The sequence below is a fragment of the Buteo buteo genome, chromosome 3 (assembly GCF_964188355.1).
Source record: "Buteo buteo chromosome 3, bButBut1.hap1.1, whole genome shotgun sequence".
NCBI classification, from domain to species: domain Eukaryota; kingdom Metazoa; phylum Chordata; class Aves; order Accipitriformes; family Accipitridae; genus Buteo; species Buteo buteo.
In genome coordinates this window covers 33,858,408-33,884,212 of record NC_134173.1, presented here as the reverse complement: position 1 = coordinate 33,884,212, position 25,805 = coordinate 33,858,408, and the positions used below count along the sequence as shown (strand labels likewise).

Below are 25,805 nucleotides of genomic sequence, written 5' to 3'. Positions count from 1 at the left end.
GGTTCTTTTCAAAGCTCACATATCAGCTTGAAACCAAGACTATTTCGTCTCAAAACCAAGGATGCACCAAGAAACATCAAACTGAATCAGTCTGGGCTTTCACGTGAAATTAAAGAATGAAGACTTGATGCGTGTTTCATATTGATATTAGCATTGACTTTTCAATAACAAGCACATAACAGAATACAACTTCTCACATAATTTAGAAATCCCCCCTGAGTTTAGACTAAAGCACAAGAGATTTGACAAGAGATGATCTGTTGCGATAACAAAAAGAAGTACATTTTAAGGATGCACTACTTATCCCAAAATATAAGAAATAACGAAGAATAATAATAATGATGTGATGGAAACAAGTCTTAGAACTTTACCTTTGTGGCAGCATCAAAACAGACAAAGCCCATGCTAAAATCGATAGTAAGTCCCATAAGATGACTCTCCAAAACACAGGCATACGTCTTGCACTGTAAAAGAAAAATCAGAGAAGGTAGTTAACACAGAACATATTTCTTCAAATTCTTTCTAGAACCAGTATTTCTGTGTCTTTATTCTAATGTTTATATATCTCAAAATTATTATCAGAAATAAGTCATTTGTGTGTAAATAGGTCAACTTATTGCCAGTGTATTGCAAATCAAAGGTTTTAAATCAGTGATGAAGTTTTCTAAGTATTGTAAAAAGAGGCTTTGCTTCCATTAGGGAAAAAATAAATCATAATCAGAATTGCCTCAGTGATTTACCAATGACAACTGCTAAAAGGGAAGTTTCATTACTTTTTAATTCTCTTATTTGTTTTGGTACCTGGCAACTTCCTCTAACATTAATATATTCCTTTTACCTTTTTAAGAAAAAATAAATGCATTTGTAAAATATCTCTTCTGTATGCTGTTTACTGTGTTTTTATGTTGTCCTACATCTCAGTGAAGAAGGGAGTATTTCATACCATGTAGCTATTGACGTAATCGTATGAAATACCTTCTTTGCTTCAGCCAGTGTACCAATATATCTCAAAGGTTTCTATGAGACACCTTGCAATCCTGAAAGACTTTCTCATCCTATGATTTTTAAATCTATGCTTTTATTTATTTCCATAACATCACACTTCAATACATGCTGTGTGACATCTATTAGTGTCATTTTCAGGATCAAAACTATTGTTGTGCCTGAAGGCTGACTTCAGGTACAAAATGACAAACTTGTATTTTTCATCACATAATCTGTAAAAAATTTAAAACATTTCCAAACTGAATGTAAATTCTTTAAAGAAACCATTCTTATTTTACAGAAATTTTACCCTCCAGATTAATTGATATAGAGTTATATTCTTCAAATGTTGCTGTAGCCACTAAATATACAAAATAAGAACAAAGACATCCATGATCTATAATGTGTCAAAGAACAAAAATATAAATTGTAAACATGGGGACAATGTAAGTTATTAAATTATCTGTGTTACAAAAGTATGTATTATTATTTTTTATTATCAAGGCTAAATCGCATGCTTTTATTTATATATTCTTTGGGTGGGCTCTGGATTCTAAATGGTCTTCCCCAGAATGCAAGAAGCTGAAGGGCTCATTAACAGGTTTTAAGAGTTGAAATAGATATCATAATGAAGGAAAACAGAAAAGGTCATAGCTATATAGATTCTTTGGTTATTTTAAATTTGACTTTCTTACACTTCAATGGAACTGAAATATTTGAGTGAATTGCTTTCATTGATCAAATCAGGTCTCAACTACATACAAACAGTTGGTTAATCTTTGTGCACACACCTTGGAGCTCTAGAATCCAGGTTTCAAACACAGTGATATCCTTCACTGAAGCTGAAGGACACTCTCTGTTAGTTATCAGTGGGGCACAAGAGCAGCATTTAAGACAGTCTATAGACAAAGCATGGCCATCTATAACTCAGAAGTAAAAATAATCCATGACACGTGCCTTACAAGATTATTTTGCGGGTTTTTTTTGCTGAGTAACAGTAAATCATATGTTACTGTGTGATCCACCAAAGGTGTTCAAAAGCTATAACTGTCCATCAGTAAATGAAAGCTTTCCTACTGCTGGTGTTGGGGGTGGAAAGCAGTGACTGGTCTATTCTTGTAGCTTCTAACACTGAAAGAACGTTATATACTTCACTACATGTATAAAATCTGAATTCATACAGTATAGAGGTGCGCTTGTAACTCATGATTATAACTATTAATGCATAAGCCCCCCAAATTTTTAATTACAAAACCAGTGATTCAGCTCTGTGGTGTTGCAGTCATATGGTATTTGTGTTTATATCAGCAAATAAAAGTGGCTTTTTTTTTTTTGGAGCAGCTACACCATGAAACTGCTATGAATATGTAAACTTTGATCGTAAATCAGTGTTGTTAGAAAAGGAGAGGTTATTGCCTTTGGTAACATCTCATTAGTAGAAGAAAAGAGTGTAAAGTAATATATTTCACAGTGACTTGCTACTTAATGAATTTACATATGCAAAAATGTTCAGGTTTTGCATGCAAAGCAAAAAATGTACAGTTTTGTATGATTATCTCGCTAACTTCCTACAAGATGCAAACTACATTTTTATTTGTAGACCTCCAAGTTATCTAGAACATAGAGTCTTCACTGAGAATTAAAATTTGGCAAGGAGACTGTATCTCAGATTTAAAATATGTATTGCCATCTAACTCATCTGACGTCCCACCTCAATACCAGAGGTCAACCTACAATGCACATTGCAGCACCACACTGAGCTGGCACAGCTACCTCTGCTTAAGCACAGTACTGTGCCTGGGCTAATTAACCTCACTGAGATGATTTATGAGAAACAGGATGTATCAGTCTTGGTTCAATGCTGCATTGAAAAAGCAACCTGCTTCCCAGACTGAAGGTTCTTTCTACAAAAGGCAGTGCACAGTTTGTGAAGAAATATCATCTGGTTCAGCTCAATGTGGTTATCAGTAGGAAGAAACTGTACTGTAGAGTGCAGACCACCAGGAACAGCTGATTCTTTACTTGTTCTTTACTTATTAGGACCAGTCTACACCCTCAGACCATATATCCCATGATCCAAACAATTCAGAGAGGCAAAAATGTGAGAACAAAATGATCTCTGGACAGTGAGATTTTAGTTTCTTTGGGGAAGAATGTCCGTTTCTTTATGCATGTGTTGTATGTGCTTGCACATGATACTGGTCACAGGTGAGAGTAGGAATGTGAACTTTCAGACACTCATTAACTCTATTTTCTCACCTTTATTTTCTTTAATTTGTCTTTTAATTCAGACATTTGGAGAAAACAAAAATGCAGAAATTCTTCCCAGTAGACTTGATAATTTAAAATTTCTTATACATTTAACGAACACTTTAAATCATTAAAAGTGACTAATAATAATATATACTGTGGATGTTTGGCTTTGGTTGCTGATTTCTCACAAAGATACCATGAAAACCTTATCAGAACTGAAGCATCCGCCTCACAAAATAAGCAGAAGATATTTCAACACTCACTTCTTGTTCTCTCACAGAATACAGAATCTTAAATTGGATTTATGAATAATTCAGCGGATCAGGCAGGGGCTGAAGGAGACAACCCAAAGTTATTCCTTAGATTCTACTCCCTCAATATACACAGTTTAAATTATGGAAAGAATGATATGTTGAAAACCTAGTGTAAGCTATCAATGAAGCTAAGGGAAACCATACTGTAAGGCCAAGATTTAATTCAGACTTTCAAACTCAGATTCAACTTCAATGGAGACAGATGTTAAAAGTGCTGTAACACAAAGCAGCTTACACAATAATCCTTATATTAGGGAACAAACAACTACAATACAAAAAAAAAGGACAGCAAGAAAAAAGTTCATGATGGAAGTGGTGAAAATTTTAGCATAAAGTAGCAGGAACACAAAGGGAACTTGGCAATCATATAGAAATGCACATCATTATGCAAGCTGTAGTAGTCTCAGATTCTTCATATAACAATGCTGTGAGATAGTAAGGAAAAAGGAACTCCACTTCAACTAAATTTTTTTTCTTTTAATAGGTAATTACGAAAATGGACTAGCATCCCTTACTACTCTAAAGAAAACTAAAGAGTGACTGTAACACATCACAATGGCACCACTATAGTATTGTACCACATATTATTGCTAAACTATTATCAGTTTGACTATCTCTCCTCTAATACATATTTTTCCTAAAAAAACCCTTTTGTTTTAGATATACCTCTGGCAGAAGCTATGAATTAGGCTTAAAAATTTATTACGTGTTTATAGTGAACATTTTTAAAATATTTTAATTAGTAATGTATTCTTTAGAATTACATCAGAATAGGGCCGTGATTAACCTCTCATGGAGGTTAATGCCAATTTACAGTCATTGAGGAACTCTGTTATTATTTGTGTGATTATGGAATAGTCCACAAGACATTTGAATAATTTTAAATGACAGTTTTAAACTGCAGATATATATTCAAAATTATATGATTTCATAGTAAGACAAACCTGCACACAGCTAGATTATCATTCACATAAAATATGAATATTCATATAATTTTGATTGCCTAAACCACAATTTTAGTAAAAATGTACAGTTGATATCTCGATTTTGAACGTGTCACCTTTTTTTCTCACACAGCAATGAAAGAACTTGTCAGAGACAAATTATACCACTACTTAGTCAAACCAGATTTTATTTGAATCTGCAAATTGGTGGATGAAAGCAGTAACAGATTGCTGAAAGAAAAATGAGGAGGCCAAGACCAGTTATATTAAAAATTAATATTCTATTTTTTTTTCCAAACTGAGATATAGAAAGGCAAGAAAATAAAGAAAAAAAGGTGAAATCATAACTGTGAGTTCCACAATAATAATCTATCATGAGTAGCCTGTTTGTCCACCTTCACAGATTTGTTATAATCAATCAATCTCAGGAAATCATTACACTGAGTTCATAATTGTACTCTGAACATCAGTAGAGTGAAAAGAAGGGTGGAAATGTTAAGATTAATCTGAGGTTAAGATTATTAGGGAAATTCTTTTTGGGAAACATGGGAGCAATTTTGAATAAATGTAATTCTAAAACCCAAAAGAAAACTCTAAACTAGGATTCCTACAGTATGAATCAATATTAGAGAAGAGCAAATATGAAGTGGCTTCTGGGCTAAAAGTTATTCAAGAAAATTGCCATATATGCTTTTACTGATGGCACAGTAGTGCTTCTACAAACAATGTTGCAGTCAGTTATATAAGAAAGACAAAGCATCTCAAATATTTAGTAGAAGAGGCTATATATTGATGCAATTTTTATACAGAAAAACTACACTTACATATTTCAGCACAACAATGAGAGTTCAAAAGGTAAGAATAGCTCCTGTAAAAGGCAGCAGAGTGCATGAACATAAAGATAAAACTTGAACCTTCTTCAACTCCTCCTCCAACAAAGGTAATATGCATTAAAATTGACAGCAGTGTAGTTTTTGCAAAATGGATCATCATGAGTATACACTAATTCAGTCCATCTGCATGTGTTGGTTTATAGGTCAGAAGAGGGCTAATATATAACCAACAATTTGTCTAAATAAAAAACTGTCAGAGCTTGCATTCCCAGAAGGATGCAAAAAATGAGTGCAGGGAAAGTGAGCATTAGCCAATACATGCAGAGGCTAATATGCTAATACACTAATACGACTTTTGTAGGTGTGTATACAGAGTAACTCATGGCAACATCAACTAAAGCTGTTCCAACCACATGCATTTTTTATGATTTGTACATCAATATGACAACTAGGATTAGGTGAATTATAATTGTGGTGGGATTTTTTTTTTCTCTCCTATTTTAAACAAAAAAACCATGACTTTTTGGTCATGTAAGAAAAACAGATTTATCTTAAAACACACCGATATGTAATTTTGCTATAAAATTTTGCTAGTAATCTGTACCTGAATGTCATCCATCTCTGCTCTGTCATCTGACAATCGAGTAAATACACAAGAAACAAGAAATGTGTGAAAAAAGAATAATATATTTGAGGTACAATTTTGTTCTTGCTTGCATCCAGTAAGTACTCTCACTTGGTGTACTCGCATTCCTGATTATTACAAGGACAATTTAATTCCTGCAATCTTCTCTTATGTTATCCAATAACAAATAAAGTAGCATGTAAAACAGTATGTAAAAATATCTAAACAGCTGGTTTTGTCCCTGATTTATGGAATGTTTTTTCTCTTCTGTCCATGAACTTTAGTTAACAAGTATGTATCACCTAGTCATAATAACTCCAAGATTGTATTTGAGGTAATCTTCTCTGAAGGTTAGACTGCAAGCTCTTTGGGAACACCAAAAGGGTTTTTATGGAATTACATACATAAAACAATAATAATTTGAGAGCTGCAGAAGGTCGGAGAATTTCTTAAATTGCACATAGACCTAATTTATTAATGTACCAAAAGGTAATCATCAAGGTAGTTGTTCTCACCTGTATCCGTTCAACTTCTAAAAAAGTTGCTGTTTGGAAGGCTTTTTCCCATAGTGTTAGGTCAGACTCTAGCTCCACAGAAAAGTAAAGATCTTCTCCAGACTCAGACTGGACACTGAAGCAATGTTTCCGTCGGTCCAGTAGATCACTGTCCTGATAAAAACCTTAAGTTATATTATCTGGAATACATCAATTAATATTTTTAATTGCAAACATCTATGCCTCAAACCTAGCATTTTTAAATGGCATCTTTAATAATAAAACATTGTAGTAACTACTGAGAGCTGAGGAACTGAAAATTAGGGCTTTGGTCTAAACATTGACATTTCAATGAATTTTAAACAGGACACCTATATTCAGAATGGTACAGAACGACATAGCGATTCTGGTATAACTTCCAATATTTTAAGAAATCACTTCTCAAAAATGTTATCAGCTATGCACTTTTAAATTAGATAAAATGTATAAAATGTGTCCACCTTCTATTCAAGTGAGAGGAACACAAATACCAGCTTCTCTGACCTATTTGACTCACCCACCCTACTCTGGAAGGCTGGCCAAAGGAAGCAAGAGATTTATTTGAGCAGTATGAAAAGTCTATCTGTCCTATTTTCCCTATAGAAGCTGGACAAAACAAGTTCATATTTCTGGTGGCTTACAAAATCCAACACAAAATTTGTCTATAGCTGCATACTGCCAATAGAGACTATAGTGGCTGCCAGTGGTTAGGTTGCTGGCTTTGGACCTGGAGGAGGAAGTTACTTTTGGCTTTACTTTCAACACACCACCACACAATGGATATCAGGTAATAAATATTTAATGATTGCTAGCATTTATAATTGGCACTAAATCAAAGAATAACCAAGTTAATCAGGAAATCCATCAGTAAAATGTTTTTCCTATATTTTTTTTTTTTTATTAAATACAGGATGCTTGTGCTAAAATTCTGGCATGCAATTCATCCTTGTGAAAAATACACTTGCAGAAACAGTTTTAATTAATTTTGTCCCTACTATGGCAAAGCAGCTGTCACAAGCCACAAGCTCACCAGGTGCCCTTGCAAATGCATCTGGCAATTTGGGTATATGTAGCTTGGGCACAATTTCCACAATGCTACCCCATAGCAGAGGGCACAGCTGAGATCAGTAAATGAGACTCACAGGACAGTATTGCCTTCTGGTTACACACAACTTGAATAGCTTGAGGGGACCATAACCAGCTGATACAAGCTGGAAGAGCACCTTGCATTGTTCAAGCCAGCTCTCTCTAGGGCAGAGAACCAGGACCTTAAAGCTGACCAAGAATGGAAATATACAAAACAGGAATCTGTATGAAACTATTGCTTTCAGGCAGATAAGTAGGCAATGCTAGGGTAAGCCCTGTTTTCCTCTTTCTTTTCATTCAGTAGACAGGTGACAGACCTGCTCAAGAAAGCCAGTACAGCTTGCATTCATGAATGCTCCTGGTTCAAAACTGCTTTACAGTTTCTAGAAGAATCAGATATGGAGGCAACATACCCTCTCTTTGCAATCACCATCATAAAAATCAGTTTCTCAGATTTTAAAATGACCAGTCACTGTGGAACAATCCCCTTCCTTACTTTCATCAAGTCGTAGGCTTAGTAGCTCAATAGCATTAAGTTATGGATGGAAAAATCAGAATGAACACAGGTTGTTAGATCTTAAAAACAGTATTTCCCCAAAAAATTAATATTCTCACAGATATTTTTTTTCCTGAGTGTTCAGAGAGTTGTGTAGTTGAACTAGGTAGATGTAGCTAAATAATAGACTATGTCCTATGGCAAATACTTTTGCCTCTTTTTTTTTTCTTCTTTCCACTCAGGCCCTTCTGCTAAAGTCAATTCTGCTCACAGTATGTTTTGACCAGCATTCAAAAAAGAGGTCATAATTTTTAGGTTGCTGTTAATGACACCTATGCTCTATTGCATGCTCACTCAGCCTCAAAGCGCACAGAGCAACAGCACTGTGACAAATGTTTAATTTTGTGGATGTGTGTAGCAACATAAAACACCATCCAGCACCTAACTATACAAACCCCATCAACAGGAACTGGATAAGTAAAAGCATTGGTTGATCCTCTCTCCTCCAGGGAAGAAAAGCTACTTTGTATAGTATAACAGCACTTCTCTAACAGGTCTTAAGTGGGCTCTTAAACTTATAATCCTCCCAGAGCTACACCTGATTGAATGGGCCTGTTGGTCCATAATCAAATGGACCTAGTCAGCATGGGGTCTGACAAAACTTGTGTGTAAGGTACATATCTTTCCGAGGGAAGGTTTTAGTTCTTCATAGTTACAACCTCAGAAGAAACTAAAAATATTTTAAATTCATCTTCACCTATTCTTGACAACAGTCAGTAGAGAACAATTAATTATTACTAATGCTAACTCTTAAACCTTATTTGAAAGACTATGGCACTATGTGACATCACAGGATCACTGTCATTAAAGCAACTGAAGTTATAGTCCTTGTTTTTGAATGGGAGGAAGTTTAGTGCAGTGCTCAGTTCCAGAATGCATATCTCTATTTAGCTGGGCACAGTTAAGGTTTGATGCTTTTAAATCACATTGTTAGACTCTCCCATTCTCACAGGCTTTTTCCTATTGAGAAGAATATGCTCGCTATGAAAAAGGGATGAGTTGTCGTGTAGACTGTGAAAAATGAAATGTTAAAAGTTTTACTGAGATTGATCTCTGTTAAAATGTGTTTGAAAAATATAAAAATTTCAGAAACGTCTTTGAAGTCATTAAATAAAAGCTTGTGTATTTTATTATCAATACTGCTACCAATATTTGTACTAGCTTTTACTAAGCATTACATCAAACCTAGAGGATGAAAACAGAAAGAAGAGCTAAATGGGTTCTATAGTATTAATCCATGTTTTTGCTATTTAAATCTGAAAATTAGAACATTCGTTGATTTAGAAAAGATCTAATCAATACTAGGTAGCATTTCCCCTCAGTGGTTTACATATTAAAATTTTAGAATATTTCAACTCCTACATCATATTGTGACAAACACCACACATAATGTACTAATTAATTAGTGGAATCTACGTTTTGTGAAGTTCTTATTTGGAATAAAAACAAAATTCAACATGTCCACAGAAATAATAATTTTCCACAGAATAATAATTTCATTTTTTGACTAGTTCTAATGTATGTACTTGTGATAGATCCATGTGTATGGTTAAGTCCATGGTAAGGAAAGTTCAAGTCAAATATAATTAAATGTTGTACTTTAGTTTTTAAAAAATTGCTGACATGCATATGAGGTATTCCTTTCCTTCTTAGTGGTATTTCATTCTGCTTGTAAAAATAATTTGGTACAAGGCTCCCCTTAGTACTGCTTCTGTTCCTTTTTGCTGCAAGATCTTTCTTTAGTTTTTCATTTGTTCTCAGGCATTTAAAAAGTGAAATCTCTATTCCAAATTCACAGATCTAACCATGTTTCCATTTCTACAATGGATAACTGCAGGAAACAATATGTAGACAATATGTAGCTAAAAGATAGCTATCCAAATGTCCTTGTAAAGGTAGGCATTTGAAGCAAAATTTTTTCTTAGGAATCCAACTGAGAATTGTCCAAAAGCCTCTGCAAATTTAAGATAAACTTGTCAGGAGTCTCAAAGACAGGTCTGGATCAAGTAGGCATCTTCATTAATTAACTTTTACCAAATGGTTATTTCAGCTAAAATATAAAATGCCATTCTACTCGTTTAAGAATCTGCTATGACCCTGTATTTTTATAATCACTTACTAGTCAATGATGGACAGGAGCCAATTTCGTGTCGATTTTTTTTAAGAACTCTTTCATACTGCTAATGATTAGCTGTACCATTTGTCCCTGATGTTCTCAATGTGAATTAATAAAGATTCTCTGAAGAGGAACAGTCACAAAACTTGTATCAGTATGCTAATTCCCTACTGGAAGGAAAGTAGTGCTGCTGAAGGATGGGCTGTGAGGAAAGTCCTTGGCTTACACCCAGCTTCAGGGTAATCCAGCATCTCTGCTGACAGGATGGTATGACTCCTGCTTGCCTAATTAATAATGATGTCCATGTTAAGTGAGAGTAATAAATTTGTCTAAGGGAGCCAAGCATGGCTCATTAGGCAGGTCCTTTCAAATTAAGGCAGAATGCTTCTTTATCACTAAGTAGTGACATCGCCTTCTCTTCTGCAGAGGTAATCTTTTCTCTTTTGAAAGACTGCCCTCTCCAGAAGCAGCACTGCTCCTTTTCCATTACTTGTGTCCTTTCATTTTATGTACGATGAATGCATTAAATACTCATATTTTCATTATTATTTAAAATGGCTAAGATGCAAGAGACCCTCAACTTTTACTATAGTCAGTGAGAGTTGAGTTGTTCTCTTCTACAAAGGTCTGTGCAACAGAAAACAAAGCTACGTCTACCAGTTTCATGATCATGGCATGATTTTTACCCAGGAGGTGCTCACAAACTGTCTGGAAGTCTGGTTTACCAGTAAAATTGTATGTAATATACAGAGTAATTTGGCAATGGAACTGTAAATATTAGTGATACTGGTTAGCAGTTTTTGACATGAACAACAATTCATGTAAGATGTTCAAAACCATCCTAATCAGAGTTGTGTACCTAAAGAGACAAAACAGACCTTGACTTTTAAGATAATTTAATTTCAGCTGTTAAAATGAGGCAAATATTAATGTTTGTGATGTTAAGTATAATAATTCTTAGTAATACACAGATGAGAAAAAAAACTAAACCTGCTTTCTTTGTTGACTAGTTTAGACTGTCCTGCAAAAAGAAATCTGTCCTATCATAACCAAGATTCAAACCTAGCACCTAAACTCTTTGAAGATAAAAAGCATTCTGCCATCAATTCAAGAGTGCAATGACTCCAAGGTGACTGTAAAAAGTAATCACATCATGCTTTTACTCGTGCTGGCATCAGTGCCCTGATTATTTTACTGTTTGTGTCTCCTTCCACTTATCAGCTCCATCTACATAAACATACATCCTTCTTTCTAAGGGATTCTAATGATCTACTTCTTTATCTGAAACTTTGGTAACACTTTTCTTGAGTATCACCATTAGTTGCTATGGAGATGGTTCTAATAGCATTTACAGGCAGCAGGGAACAGATTCACTCCAGACTGAAAAAAAAAGATACTGCTTCTCCAACATATCCTCGATAATCAAGAAATAAAGCAAAAAAATTACCTATGCAGGCATGCACATGTTTGTACACATCTCATCTTATTTGCATTCTTCTGTATTTTAATGTTAAAAAAAGTAAGAAAAATGTTGAAATTGCATGTGTGTGTGTATATATATATGCAGTTAAATAAACACAGAATGCCAGCTAAATTAAAATGGGATGAAATATTTTTTAATGTCCAAATTTTATGAAAATGTGTTTTCTCAAGTGGAAAAATAATTATAATTACAGGATAAATTTCAGTTTCAATTAAACTTCCATTAGAAAGATCTGTCTGGTTGCTTGAGAGAAATAGAAATGTTTATTCCCTGTAACCTATTAGGTAGAGCAGTAAGCTTGAATTGCTTTCCTCTTCTGCCTGAATAGGAAAATTAATTTCCTATTCTACCTGATTAAAAGATGATGCAGTCTCAATGACCCTCATCTGTATCAGAGCAAGAGTCTCTACACAGGTTTCTCCTGAGCCAGTGCCATAATTCTTAAGGACCTCCACTCAGATATGTGTTTATTTTAATGCCATATGAGGAAAATTTTCAAAATTTTCATAAAACAGACTAATCTTTTGGGGAAGGAAAATATTCTAATAGTTTCCAGAGAAGCATTGGTCGTTATGTTCTGCTAAAGAAAAATCAGAGACTAATGTAATTACAAACACAGGTTAAAAAATGTGCTGATCATCTCTTTGGAGAGTTATTAAGGTTTTCTACCTCTCCAAACTTTGAGCCATTATTTGATGGAAATTAAGTTTAACAACAGATCCCAGAAGAGTAAACGTAATGATAATAGATAGCAATGCTAAAGAGTGATCCTATCATTTCATTCTGAGCCCTTGTTTACAGCTTTTTCAAATTTAAATAATTGTGGTTGGGTTTTCTTCCATGTTAGCTGCCTGCCTGAGGATATTTTTTTTTTTCACATTATAGTTAAAACAGCTGAGTCAGTTCTGTGAAATAAATTAGGAAAAGGAATGAAATTGGTTTGTCCATGTTAAGAACAAAGAAATAAACAGACAAGCAGAACCATCCCCTGAAACTGCTTTTTGGGCTGCTCTGGGGCCTCTGTTCTTTGGAATGGCAATGACTGCTTCAGGGATGGAAGGAAACTTTTTCTGCCCTTGACAAAAAATACAAGTTAAGATCTACTGAAAAATTGGGCAAAATTTGGCTGTTACCATTCTGAAGATTTCATTCTGAACCTGCTCCATCCCCATGGTGTATAGGAAGAGACGAACCTAAATTCTTTATGCAGTAAAACTGCAACATCTTATGTTAAATTTAATTATTGAAATAGAAAGAAAGACAGGAAAAAACCTCAAATAATTAAAGAATGTGACCAAAAAATAAAATACAATTGACAAATTAGAGAAAAATTCTACACAAAATCTACCAAAAATGAGGTATCAGAACATATTACCAGATAAAATACTGAAATAATGCATCACTCCAACCTTGAGAAATGCCCTGATTAGACCAAGTCAATGAAAGGAAACTTTCTCAAACTTTGGGTAAATCTTGAACATCTGAGATGTAAGACATATACTTGTCTTTCCTGAGTATCCTCATTCAATATTTATATTTCACATCTTATTTCTGTTCTTTTTCATCATTCCTTTTTTTCTTATGTTAACAGTTGAATTTGGCTTTGCCTTTCAAGGATGTTGCAACATCACTGTCAGTCTCATAACTAGACAAGCAGCAAAAAGCAATTTCTTAGAAGAAGGAAAAGCTGATGCCTTTAACCAACAGAGAGGTTGCAGGAGTCATTAAACATATATTTTCTGTAACTGTTATTCTTTTTCTTTTCCTCTGTGTGTTTATCTTGTTATTTCTTCCAGGAAACAGGATCAGACTCTGAGATTGGCAGCCCCAGCCCAACACAACTGACTCATTTTTTCCCCAAAATGTGACAGTTTTTATACTATCCTAATATTGCATAAAAAATGTCAAAAAGGCGGGTTTTTTCTTTAAAATATAAAAGAAACCCCTCTAAAGTTAAAGGGAAATATAAAAAGCCTTACTTAATGACTTTCCATTTCAAATATTGTTTGTCCTTCCTTTTCTGAATCAAATAAAAAGTTAACAAGCCTTTATACAGTGGCATTTCTAATGCACCTAGTAACACTGCCTCTTTGCTTTCAAAAAAGGCTCTTACATGGTACTGTACATTTACAGAAACATTAATGTCTTTAACACACAGGGCCCACTAATTTTACCCAAATTAACATACCACAGATTAGGGATTGTATCACTATGTACATGTTGAAGATAAATGAGCTGACATGACATACAGCATCACAGAAAATATGGATGATTGAGTCAGAGGTGTGGCCGTCTACTCCATATCTCTATGCAATGTAGCAGCAGCTACACACCAGCTTATGCTTATAAGGATCCAGTGATGGAAATTCAATGGCCTCGTCAGGAGCTCTTTTTCTGCACTAAATGATACTAGCACCCAAGAAATTTTTCTTTACCATATAGCTGAAAACAACTTAATGATAGTCTTAATGCCAGAGGACATGGAGATCATTTATGACTTTTACTATTTTTCTTATAAGACAACTGTAATTCTAGTTAGAGTGGGAACAGAGCCTCTTTTCTTTGGTAACATTAAATACTCTTAAATTTAGAACAGGAGGCAAACCAAAGACTGAAAATTACTTCAACTTTTTAGAATGGAAACACTCAACAGTTTAGCACTTTTTCCAAGAACTGGCACCCGGCTAAACCTTTGCTGAAAATCTAATTTTCTCTGGATGCAGCGTTAACCTATTCATAAAAGGGATTCATTAATTATGCCTCCTAAGCAGTTTTGAGTACATGTGACATACTTTAGTGGAATTATATCAGGATGCAAGTCTCAACCATTGAGCAAACTATATTAATGATAGACCTCAACATACATTCTGTACCTTCACTTTATATGTTTATGTGTCTACTGGCATTAATTTAAAAATTTATTTGAATATAAAAACATTTTAAATAGTTTCCCATGCTTTTTATATCATCATTTTCCCATACTTGACTTATTGGAAATGGAGAACAAAATCACAGGAAATTTAAGTGGGCAAATTAACATAACTACATTTGAGGATTTTACACACACCAACAGCTAAATAAGGAAGGAAGCACAGGAAGGAGACACCAAGTTGGTCCTGATTAATATAGTAAGAAATTTATAGCTGCACTGATGTGAAGGATACCAGCTACAAACATCAATGATTCACCAGCCTGACATATTGCCAGCACAGACTGCCTTTCACAATTATCCTCACATTTCATTTCAGAGCTGATCTGACACCTGAATATGTTTCCTGTTTTATGCTGAATAAAGTGTGCTTTTTATTGTAAATGTCCAAATATTTTTGCATGATACATTGAAGATAGAAGGCAGGTCACTGAACTATAGAAAGCATTTTCTCACTATTAAAAGGAGATGCTTGGATGAAGCTGAAGAACATTATTAACTCAAGCAAACAAGGCAAACTCGCTTGCAGAGAAGTGCAATCTTTTATATTATTCTTCATAATTTACCTGAAAAGTTGAACAAACTTTTTTTTTACCCCCCATATGGAAAAAGTGTTTAAATATTTCAGTTATTTACCCATTTATCAAAGATACTTAAATCTTGTTAAATTATACACCCTTACACATGCACACACACTGAAAACACACACATTAATACTGCATATCAAAAATATAAGAGGTACCAAAACCCCATATACAGTTCAACCAGCTTTGAAGTTCTGGACAGGACAAGGCCATCTGCCCATTTCTGAAGCTAGTGCTATAAGTACCTGCTTTTCTGCAGTATTGAAGATTTGACCAATTCTAAAATTGGAATTAGTTGGCTGTTAATGGGGGTTTACCCCTCAAAATAGAGGATAGAGTGAAATAAGCTTCTTCCAGAATAAATTAGAAATATTTATTCATAGCAAATTCTACCACCAATTCTGTTGAAAATGACTCATAGATACATTTTAATGTCAGAAGTGGTATCATTAGATTATCTTGCATGACAAATTGCTTAACACGGATCACAGATTTTCAGCCACATGCTAGTGTTTCTGTACGACTAGCATCAGTTTGAATAAAACTGGTGGTAAAAAAAGAAAGTGGTTCAAAAGGTATCAACTTCTCTTACCAGTGCCTTCCACTGATTAATCATCAGAACTTTTACAGTTTCTAACTTCTTCCCAATTTGAACTTGCTTGACTTTGATTTCTATTCACTTTTTCATTTTACCTGTTTCTTATTAGGGTTAAAGAGTTCTTCAGTGCCTTATATTTTCTCTCTGTTAAGGTACTTCCACACCATAATCAACAGACCTACTGAATTTTTAGTAAATTATTTTGTATGCTTATCAATTTATATATTTACCCCCTCAGGTCTTAAGTTATTTGCCTCTCCATAAATGTTCCTTTTACATCAAACATAGCCCACTGCTATTTGACAGTATTTCACAACAAATAGTTTAATCCAATATAATTAAAATTTGATTTTTGTACTCGCCCTGCTTTACCTACTTTGCATGTCAAAAATTATTATTTCAACCCAAAAATCTTGACAATGAAGGGCTTTAAACTTACAAGATATGTATTTTTACATGGTATTTTGAAAACTTTTTACAGAAACTTTTTTTATAATCCACTATTGTTTAGGTAGTGTATGAACGTAATTGTCAGGGTTTGGGTATTTTTATATTTTTTTACTACCTAAAATTGTAAGTATTGAATTAGGGGGTCAGTGCTCCTTTGCTGAATTTATGTCAATAGAACTGTTTGTCACACAGTCAAAAGAGAGCTTTTTAAACTTTACTTTTATGCTCCAAATTTTAATGGTCTTCCTGATTATTTAGAAGGTCTTAATCACATTAAGAATAGTGACTTATTGCCTTGCTTAGGGCAAGTGTCCTCTTTTTTTTCCTTGGGGGTGGGGGGGGGAGAATACAGTAACAATAAAATAGTGATTTACTAGAGGACTATTATAAATATGAATCACTTTGTTAGTTATAAATCACAATAATAATCTCTGACATCTCTTATTAAGGTGCAGAAGATCCTGCCTTTTAGGTGCTTGAGGCTGAGAACTGTAAAAATTGAGAATGGCATCCCAGTTTCCTATTTCGTTCATAAGAAGAGTCAGAACCTTTGGAGTGGATGCTAAAGGAGAAAGCACACTCCACACATGCAGGCAACTATGAAGAAAACATTGGCCATGCTGGCAGATGAGTTCTGCATTTTATTTAACATGTTTGGACTATATTCCCTTCCTGATGATTAAATCGGTGAAGTCCTCTGCTGGGTGTAGCCATTAATATTTATTCAGTGTTTTAGTACTTTTACTGTCAGCAGAAGTGGTAGTATTCTCTCATACTGAAACACTGAAATATTAATGTGTATTCAGTAGGATCTGGCAGTTCATATTCTCCACTGTAGTGCTTCTGTCATGAAAATAAACTTAGAGAAATCTCCCTAACTGAGGAAAATTACAGTTCTATTTAAAAAGACAAACTTAAGGTAGTAAGTCTCTCTAATCAAAACTGCTCTTGTGAAGTTCATCAGAGTTTTAGTCAGAATTAAAGAGTGGAAGAAGGAGAAAAAATGCTTTCAGATAGATTCAGTAAAGTCCTGTCCTTGTGGCACAAGGGACAGTTATTGAAGTTGCCAGCATACATGAGGAGAAAATAGCAGCATGCTTGGGTAAAAGTTGCATCCTAGTTTCTAAGGATTATAAGTCTAAATATGGAAAAAGTTTTTGAAACATCTCATTCCAATCTAAGCAAGCCATGTAATGCAGAGACATTTTGAGCAGTAAGTGTTGTGATAACATTTAGTAATTCACTTTGACAAAGAAGACATGACCCAAGACCCACATTCTTTCTGGCTCTACAGCGGTGTTGTAGCAGTCCTGACCAACACACTTAGTCCTGCATGCAGATGATGAATCTTCTGCTCCTTCTCAGGATGCCCAACAGCCTGATCAATATAGAAGGAAATAAGCTTTGGAAACATTAATTCTAAAGCTCTACTTCCCACTTCTGGGCAAATTCATACAAAGGTTACCACAGACCACTTGCAAGTCCTTCTACTTAAAGTGAATATTAGCCACAAAAGCTGTATCTATATTAACAAATTAAGCATGTATGGCACTGTTTTTTGACACTATAGCCAGCTGGCAAGGACCAGACCACATCCATGCTATGAAACTCTTTATCCCCCTAACACAGGGTGCTCACATGCAACAGCTCATTATAAATGCTCCTTCGCCCATGGTAACTCTCACGCTACAACAGGAATTGTTTGGGAGAGTGCTAGATGGTCCATTTAGCCCAAATCCATGGTAGTGATCATTCCAAATTAAATTAAGAACATAGATGATGGCACTCCACCATCTGAGAATGATATTTAGCCCTAGTGAATGTACAGACTGAACAATTTGAGTTTAGCCAAGAATATGGAACTAAACCCACTTAAGAGACCCTGAGCGATGATACTGTCCTGCAAATAGGCATTACTATCTGCCTGGATTTATCTCTGCCCAATGAGAGATAAACTTCTTCTTCTTCTTAAGTAGAAACACAGAATAATTCTATCTGTCTTCTCAATTTTCCTGAAAAGAATGACATGAACTCAGTCTCTGCCATGGAAGAACAGGAAATGCAGGAGAGGGAACACTACAGTAGAAGAGCCCAGGTTTCTTTTCTTCATTATTTCATTAGGTTTCCTGAGCTATCATGCTATCTATCAATCTCTGAGAATATAATCGCTTCAAATCCTGTTAGCTTGCCCTTTTGCCATCCAACTCATTCTCCAAGGAAAACAGATTTATAATGAAAGTAGCATGTGAGGTACTATAGAAGGGAAGAAGTTTGAAGATGATAACAAAGCACCAGAGTAACTTTTTTTAAGTTGCCACTGCTTCAGTAATATCTTTGAGGTTTGTACAAATGTGTCTAGAAACATGCACTGCTAAAATGGAGACATTTATGATGCTGGCATAAAAGCTGAACAAAACCTTGAGTCTCTACAGAGGTTCAATGTAGTAGTAGTAGTGGGAAGCTGTTTTGATTGCTTTTATTTGCTTTTATATTTAGCAAAACCATGGTTAAGTCCTCTAGTACCTGCTGCAGAAAACTAGAATGTGGTGCTCCAGTGTCAGAAGCTGTAATTTCATTGCAATGATTTTTCTACTTCCATTTTTTATTATTTACAGGTTTTAGTCAGCTAAAGAACCCATTTGAAACATTTGAACACTTTATAAGCTTGACCGCTTTTACAGACCATAAAGTAATAACTGAATATGAATAACGTGGTAAACACATAAATGATATTCCGATATCACTTAAACTGGAATTGCCTCTCTGCTGGCATGTCCTCTGTTAACACAGACTGAGAAATGAGGATTTAAACCTCTTCCTGGACTGTTTGGAGAGCTGGATAACAGGAAAAAACAGCATCTTTGTACCCTTTTCTATGCTTCCACACAACAGTGCCAGGAAGGCATTGGTTTAGGTTTTACTGCTTTGTGGACTGACTCCTAACTAACTTCTGCTACATGGCTGAAAAGAGAAAAAAAATATCTCTGCATTGGTATACAGGAAGAGGGGATAAAGAAGGGGAAAAAAGAAAAATGGCTAAAAATGAGTGAATGAGAAGAGTATCAACACAGGAAAATGGTAGAAGAAATGAAAACAAGAAGGACCTTTAAATTACAGAAAACTATATGGCATAGATTCTATACATTTCTATTCAAACTGTATAATAAAATCTTTGGGATCAGTCACAAGGAAGTCATCCTGGCTCCAACAGGGTTACTTCTCAGAGAAGAGCTACCTTGGTGCTTACTGTTTTCCAGGCTCAAGGCCTGAAGTAATCAGAGGTTACCAGAAAAAAAAAGAAATGTGCATGTCACAAGTGAGATTTTTCATCTCTCTCAAAGGCTGACTGTGCTCTAGGAGCATTGTTCATAATATGCCCTCAGTGCAATGTCTTCACAGAGTGACTAACTTTTCCTGTTAATTCTCTCCCTGCATGACCACTACTGAAGAGTCAAAGTCTGCACACACTTGGTAGTTAAAGAACATACCACAGTGATGGGACATGTTGCATTTGGGATGTTCTACTCCTTGACGAAGACTCCAGACCTCACAGCCAACATAGCAGTAAAAGAACTCCTTTCACTTTTCTGTTCCAGATTGCTAGCAGAGAGGTTTTCTTCAGACTATAAATTTGGTTTCTTATTTTTTCAAGTCTCTGATGAAAATAGTTTCTGAATTTTATTCAGCTGTTCCATCTGTAATCTGCCTCCCTAAGGAAAGCATAGTGCACGTATGTGACCTACAAAAACTAGGAAATGTACCATGTATGTCAGCACAAGGTCTACCCAATGGGAAACACTTTTTAAAGATATGATCTTTCATACTTCTTTTTTGATACTAGTCTGTCTGTCTAGATGAAATTTCAAGAAAGACCAAATTACCTTTTATGTAATTTTGACACATAAAACCCCAAACCAAGATACAAAGGAAAGCACTTCAGATGAGTGGTAAGAGAGAAATTTTTTTCATCTCTTTTTCATCTCCTTTTCTTCTCCTCATGTTTTAGACTGAGAAATGCTGAGCATCTGTAAAACTGTTTTTCACTGGTTTTAAAACAGAGAGAAGACCATATATATTAATTCTGAATGAATTCAGAATTTAAAATTAAATAGAATGTACAATAATGTCTCTATCCAATTTGCTACTCATAGCTTTAACTTTCTAAATATATTTCATTATCTCTTCACATTTATTACAGTTACGGCAAACTGAAGAAATTGGAAAAAATAAGACAAACGTTTTCAGAATACTATTGCATATTAAGGACATGCACCTGTTGGATCGAATCCAGAGGAAGGCCATGATGATGATCAGGAGGCTGGAGCACCTCCCCTGTGAACACAGGCTGAGAGAGTTGGGGTTGTTCAGCCTGGAGAAGAGAAGGCTCCAGGGAGACCTTATAGCAGCCTTCCAGTACCTAAAGGAGGGCCTACAAGAAAGCTGGAGACGGACTTTTTACAAGGGCGTGTAGTGATAGGATAAGGGGTAAGGGCTTTAAACTGAAAGAGGGGAGATTTAGATTAGATGTAAGGTAGAAGTTCTTCACTGTGCGGGTGGCGAGGCACTGGAACAGGTTGCCCAGAGAAGCTGTGGATGCCTCATCCCTGGAAGTGTTCCAGGCCAGGTTGGGTGGGGCTTTGAGCAACCTGGTCTAGTGGAAGGTGTTCCTGCCCATGGCAGGGGGGTTGGAACAAGATGACCTTTAAGGTCCCTTGCAACCCAAACCATTCTATGATTCTATGATTTTAAGGACTCTGCTCTCAGTCTTAGTGAAATCTTACATTGCAGCCACTATTACTTGCACTAACGTATTTGAAAGCAACCAAATTGATCATTATTTCTTTAGCTTCTCAGTTAGAAAAAGAAATGTTATACTCGTTAAATGTGACGTTAAAGTAAAGCTATAAAGCCCATACAGCATTATGGAGAAATAAAATAGTTTCCTAGTGAAAATCAGTTTATTTACAATTTTGCCATGCCTTCTAGTTTGGCTTTGTATCTACTGACACCAGGACTTCTGATATTGACTTCAAAGGGAAAAAAAATTGATCTCCTTCTGCAAGGTGGTCACGTGCTGTTTCCCGTTGCAGCATGATGCTTTGGCTTGTCAGCTGGTCTGACAAAGTGGTAATTTATTTTATACTTTCTCATCATACCTTGAGAATTTTGCACATTATCTCATAAACTGAAAATGTTTTCTCAGCTCGTGTCCAATCCCAGGTTGTGACCTTGGAAAAAGAAAAAAAACAACCAAACAAAACAAACAGGAAAAGAAAGTAAGTTATATTTGTTTATTTCAAGAATTAAGTTTATTAAAAAAAATTAAAATCTATCCCTAAATCATTTATACGCGGTATAATGTATACAGAAAGACCAAGCACTGTCTCAGAACAATAACTACCAGGGATCAGACTGTTCTATCCAGTCAGCGCTTAGGAGACATCCTGCCTGTCTCCTTGTGCTTACAACACAGTGCCTTTGAATGCAGGCTGCTCTGTGCTGAATGATGAGGCTTCCCCTGTGAACTGGTGGGGGTTGCATTAAAAACCTGAGAGGATACAGCCCTTGAATTCCTCTCACAGAGCCTTGACTATAAGAAGGTATGTTTCTCACCACTTCCCTCCTTGTAGCTGCATGCCACAATTTGCTCCCAGTCACCTACATTGTTTGCAAATCCATAAAACCAAATTCTCCAACCTTGCAATGTCCCAGACACTTACCCCACATGCCTTGAAATCCAGGGGAAAAAAATAACAAGAAACAACAGAAGCAAATATACCTTTTCTTTTTTCTTACCAAGATTAATCTAGTCCTAAATTCTCCAAGACTAAGATTTGAAGAATAGTCTATCTCTCCTCCTTGTCTTACTTAGGGTTTGACAATTGTTTTTAACAATATTAATTTTAGGCAATTATTTTACACAAAAAATTGCATAGATAAAAGAGTTCCATAAAACCATGCTAGGATAAGGGTTAAGACATAAACAGGACAGAAAGGGATAGATGAATATATTCGGCCAGGGAAGAGTCAAGGCAATATCACAGCAATCTATAAATAACTTTCCAAGGAAATTGCAAGAAGGAAAGAGGAGAATTATTCATAGTCTCAAAAGACAGAATAACACACAAAATAAAGTGAAAATTGAGGTTTTATATTAAAAAAAAAAAAAGTCTTAATGTTAAGAAGTTTTGAACAGTGGCCCAGCTCTAAAGGAAGACAGTTGTATCACTACAGTTGTTAGGCATGATGAACAGGCTGATGAAGACAGAATTTTATTTGGTTTTCAAGATTCAAGAATATAAAATTCTTTGAAAAACATATCATATAACAGTATCCACAGCATATGAAGAAAATATTATATGAGACTAATTTATCTTTTATCTAAAGAGAAAACAATCATTAATAGACACAACATGGCTGAGAAGCATCTATGACTTTGGATGCCTTGGTATAAAACTTCCTTATTAAAAATATTTTGGCGCTGTATGAGAAAATTCTACCCCTAACTAATTTTTAGGTATAAACACTACTGTAATTGAAAGTCCATTGAGGAAATAACAGTCAGGAATGAAAAGTTCAAAAATACAGTGTCATAGTTCCTCTTCTATTAGAATTTTATTTATTTGCAGTCATCCTCAAACTTAGTTTTCACTATCTTATTGAAGTATGGGTATTAAACCAGATTTATAAGGAAGGGAATGACTAAATACTGAGAGTCAACAAATTGTTTGATATAGAATAAGTAAAGGAATATTGGAAATATACAATCTTTATGCCTGATTTTTAAGAAGCTCTTCAGATATGTGATGAACAACATGTAAAATGCTTTTGTCAGGGAAAGGAAGAAAGAGGAAAAAAAAAAAAGCTGCTGTTTCTACTGTGGACAAAAAATTAACTTTCTCACCATGAACAGAGAAATAGAGAGAGGAGTCTTGCTACAGCTCCACTCAGCCCAAAACACCAGGCACACAAGCTGAAGTCATACTGCCCCATCAGGAAAAGTAGTTTCTATTGCTGCTGCAGCACAAAGCCATTTGGAGCTATGTTTAAAAGCTTACTGTAGGCTCCATACTTTGGGGAAAAATATCAAGAGCTCCTCCTTCTCCCCTAGTTTTCTGCTTTTGTTTGTACTTATAAAGGGACTTCTCTTCAGGTCAAAACAAAACTCCTTCTATATATGAGGTGTGCAAAACAAAAGCAACTGTAGAATTAAGACACCCACAGAAATTTCTTGCCCTGTTCACTTTAAATATTTTAATTTAAAAGCTTGAGTAACAAGACAAAAGGTGTTAGCAGCTTTCTCAGTTGAAGTCCATTCTCTCTGAGATTTCCAACTATAAACTGTAAGAAAGTGAAACCCTTCAGACTTGACATGCTTAATAATTCTAAAGGAGAAAATGTACCAGGAAATAACATAAAAAGAGATAAAGTAATTTTGTTTAAAGCTTTCAAAATGCAAATAAGATATGTTAGAATTGCTTATTTATCCAAGCATGGAAAGTAGAAGTACTATTGATCAAACAGATAAAAAAAAGAGGCAGGGAGAGGCTGCTGATACACACTATTTAAACACATGCTTCCCTAATGTGTTAGACTTTGGCAGAGACCAGGGAAATACTTTCATTTGATTTTCTGGTTAAAAAGTTGGCAGCACATATCTGTGCTGTGCATAACTTAATCCAAGGAGTTTACACTGTAAATATAATTAAAACTGTTTTTCTTCTCATAGGTACACTTTACACATCTCATAAATAGAAGCTCTGAAACTGTGGCATTGAAAGTTTGTTAATCTTTTGTAATCCCTGGAAGAGATGAACACAAATACCTGCAAAATAGCAAACGTAACTGTATGTGTAAAAGTTTGTATATAGAAATTAGGATTTTAAAAGTGCTTTTAAAAGGCCTACTGGAGTCTTTGATAAGAAAATTTTGCTGGGCATATAAGTGTTCAATTATTACATACATTACATGTTTTTAAAGTAGCTTTATAGGAACTCTTCCTCTGTTTGTCTTTTAAAAAGCTTGTTTGTCATTCTGCTTCCCTCCTACTCCATAGAGAGAAAATATTTTTCTCTATGTTTGAACTGTCTTTCTATTTTAGAATAAGAACCAAAAACTGGCAAAACAAAATCATGTTGTGTTTGCAGCTCAGCTGAAACAAGACCTATAAAGACTTCAACTATCGGTGGCTTGTCTCATAACAGCAGTAACCTGCCAAAATTGTCCTAACATCACTGTGGTTCGCAGCCATATTACGAACATATTCCTCCCACAGCCATTAATCATCACCCATTATCTATTTACCCACCAGCAGCGTATTACTCCTGGAAACTTATGATTGAATCCTCAGTAAAGAGGCTTGTAGTTCCTTGCATAGTTCTTACAGAAGAATAATATTCCTCTTTCATATTGAATGTGGGCTCTCAGCATTGTTTCTGCTTCTATCTAGTGCCTAGAATGGAGGTTGGCTTTATTTGACGGGCAGCAAATGCTCGGGTAGGTCTGCCAAAGCCAGGAGAACTGCTTTTCGATTAAGGTGCTTGGCAACATAATCTGATCCTGAAAAATACCTACCAACAAAAGCCAAACTCCCATTACTAACCATGGGAGAGCCAAACTCCCATACCAGTGAACTAGTATACCAATATTGAACACACTGTTTTCACTTCCTACCTACTTCCATTCTTCATGTCTTTCACATGTTCTTAAACACTCTGCTAAATGAACATGAATAGTGACTGATGAATGATGTAAAGACTTGCAAGCTGTCTTTGAACTACATCAGGAACAGGTTGCCCAGAGAGGCGGTAGATGCCCCATCCCTGGAAACATTCAAGGTCAGTTTGGAGGGGGCTTTGAGCAACCTGATCTAGTTGAAGATGTCCCTGCACATTGCAGGGGGGTTGGACTTGATGATCTTTAAAGGCCCCTTCCAACCCAAACCATTCTATGATTCTATGATTCAGGCAGGAAGGAGCTGCATTCTGGATCTGGCAACACAGGGTTTAGAAGCAGTCAGAAACATAACCCAACAAACAGAACAAATGAATCCACACCACTCTCCCTGCTGGTGGTATGGGACTGCTACTGGCTCCCTAGCTAATGGCTTAAAAATTAGCTAGAGACTATCTCTGTTTACTGTAGTTTAGATGTATCATGAAACCGTGAAAGTAAATTGCTGAGTATGAGACAACTGCTAAAATTTTGCCCAGTGTTGCCAGTCAGATTCCAATTAATATATTTAACCTAAGCAATTTCATTTGCTTCCCTACCTTCCTTTTGGTGCTCCCAAGCAGCATAAAAATTATATTCAGGATGAAATCTAGATACAGAGATATTGCCATTTCCACAGCATGCAAAAAGCTTTGATATTTTCCCAAATCTCAGCAGTTTGACTAGAATGATAGTTCAGTTGAAATATAACCATTTTGCTTAAGGCTTGTTCTGCCTGACAAAGGAAAATGAAAAGCCCCCTTTTAGCACAAATAGATTTCTCTTGTATTTTTCTAAGTGGTGG

The 25,805-nt window shown here is 35.3% G+C and overlaps 1 protein-coding gene across 1 annotated transcript in view; it reads right to left on the bottom strand.

The window, feature by feature from the left end:
* Positions 1-25,805, bottom strand: part of SNTG1 (syntrophin gamma 1) — a 349,189-nt gene that overhangs the window by 23,554 nt on the left and 299,830 nt on the right. Inside the window, exons 14-16 of the mRNA XM_075023274.1 lie at positions 21,445-21,516; positions 6,469-6,621; positions 372-464 (exon numbers count right to left, since the gene is read on the bottom strand). Coding sequence (XP_074879375.1) covers positions 372-464; positions 6,469-6,621; positions 21,445-21,516 — 318 coding nt within the window. The remainder of the gene's footprint in view (positions 1-371; positions 465-6,468; positions 6,622-21,444; positions 21,517-25,805) is intronic.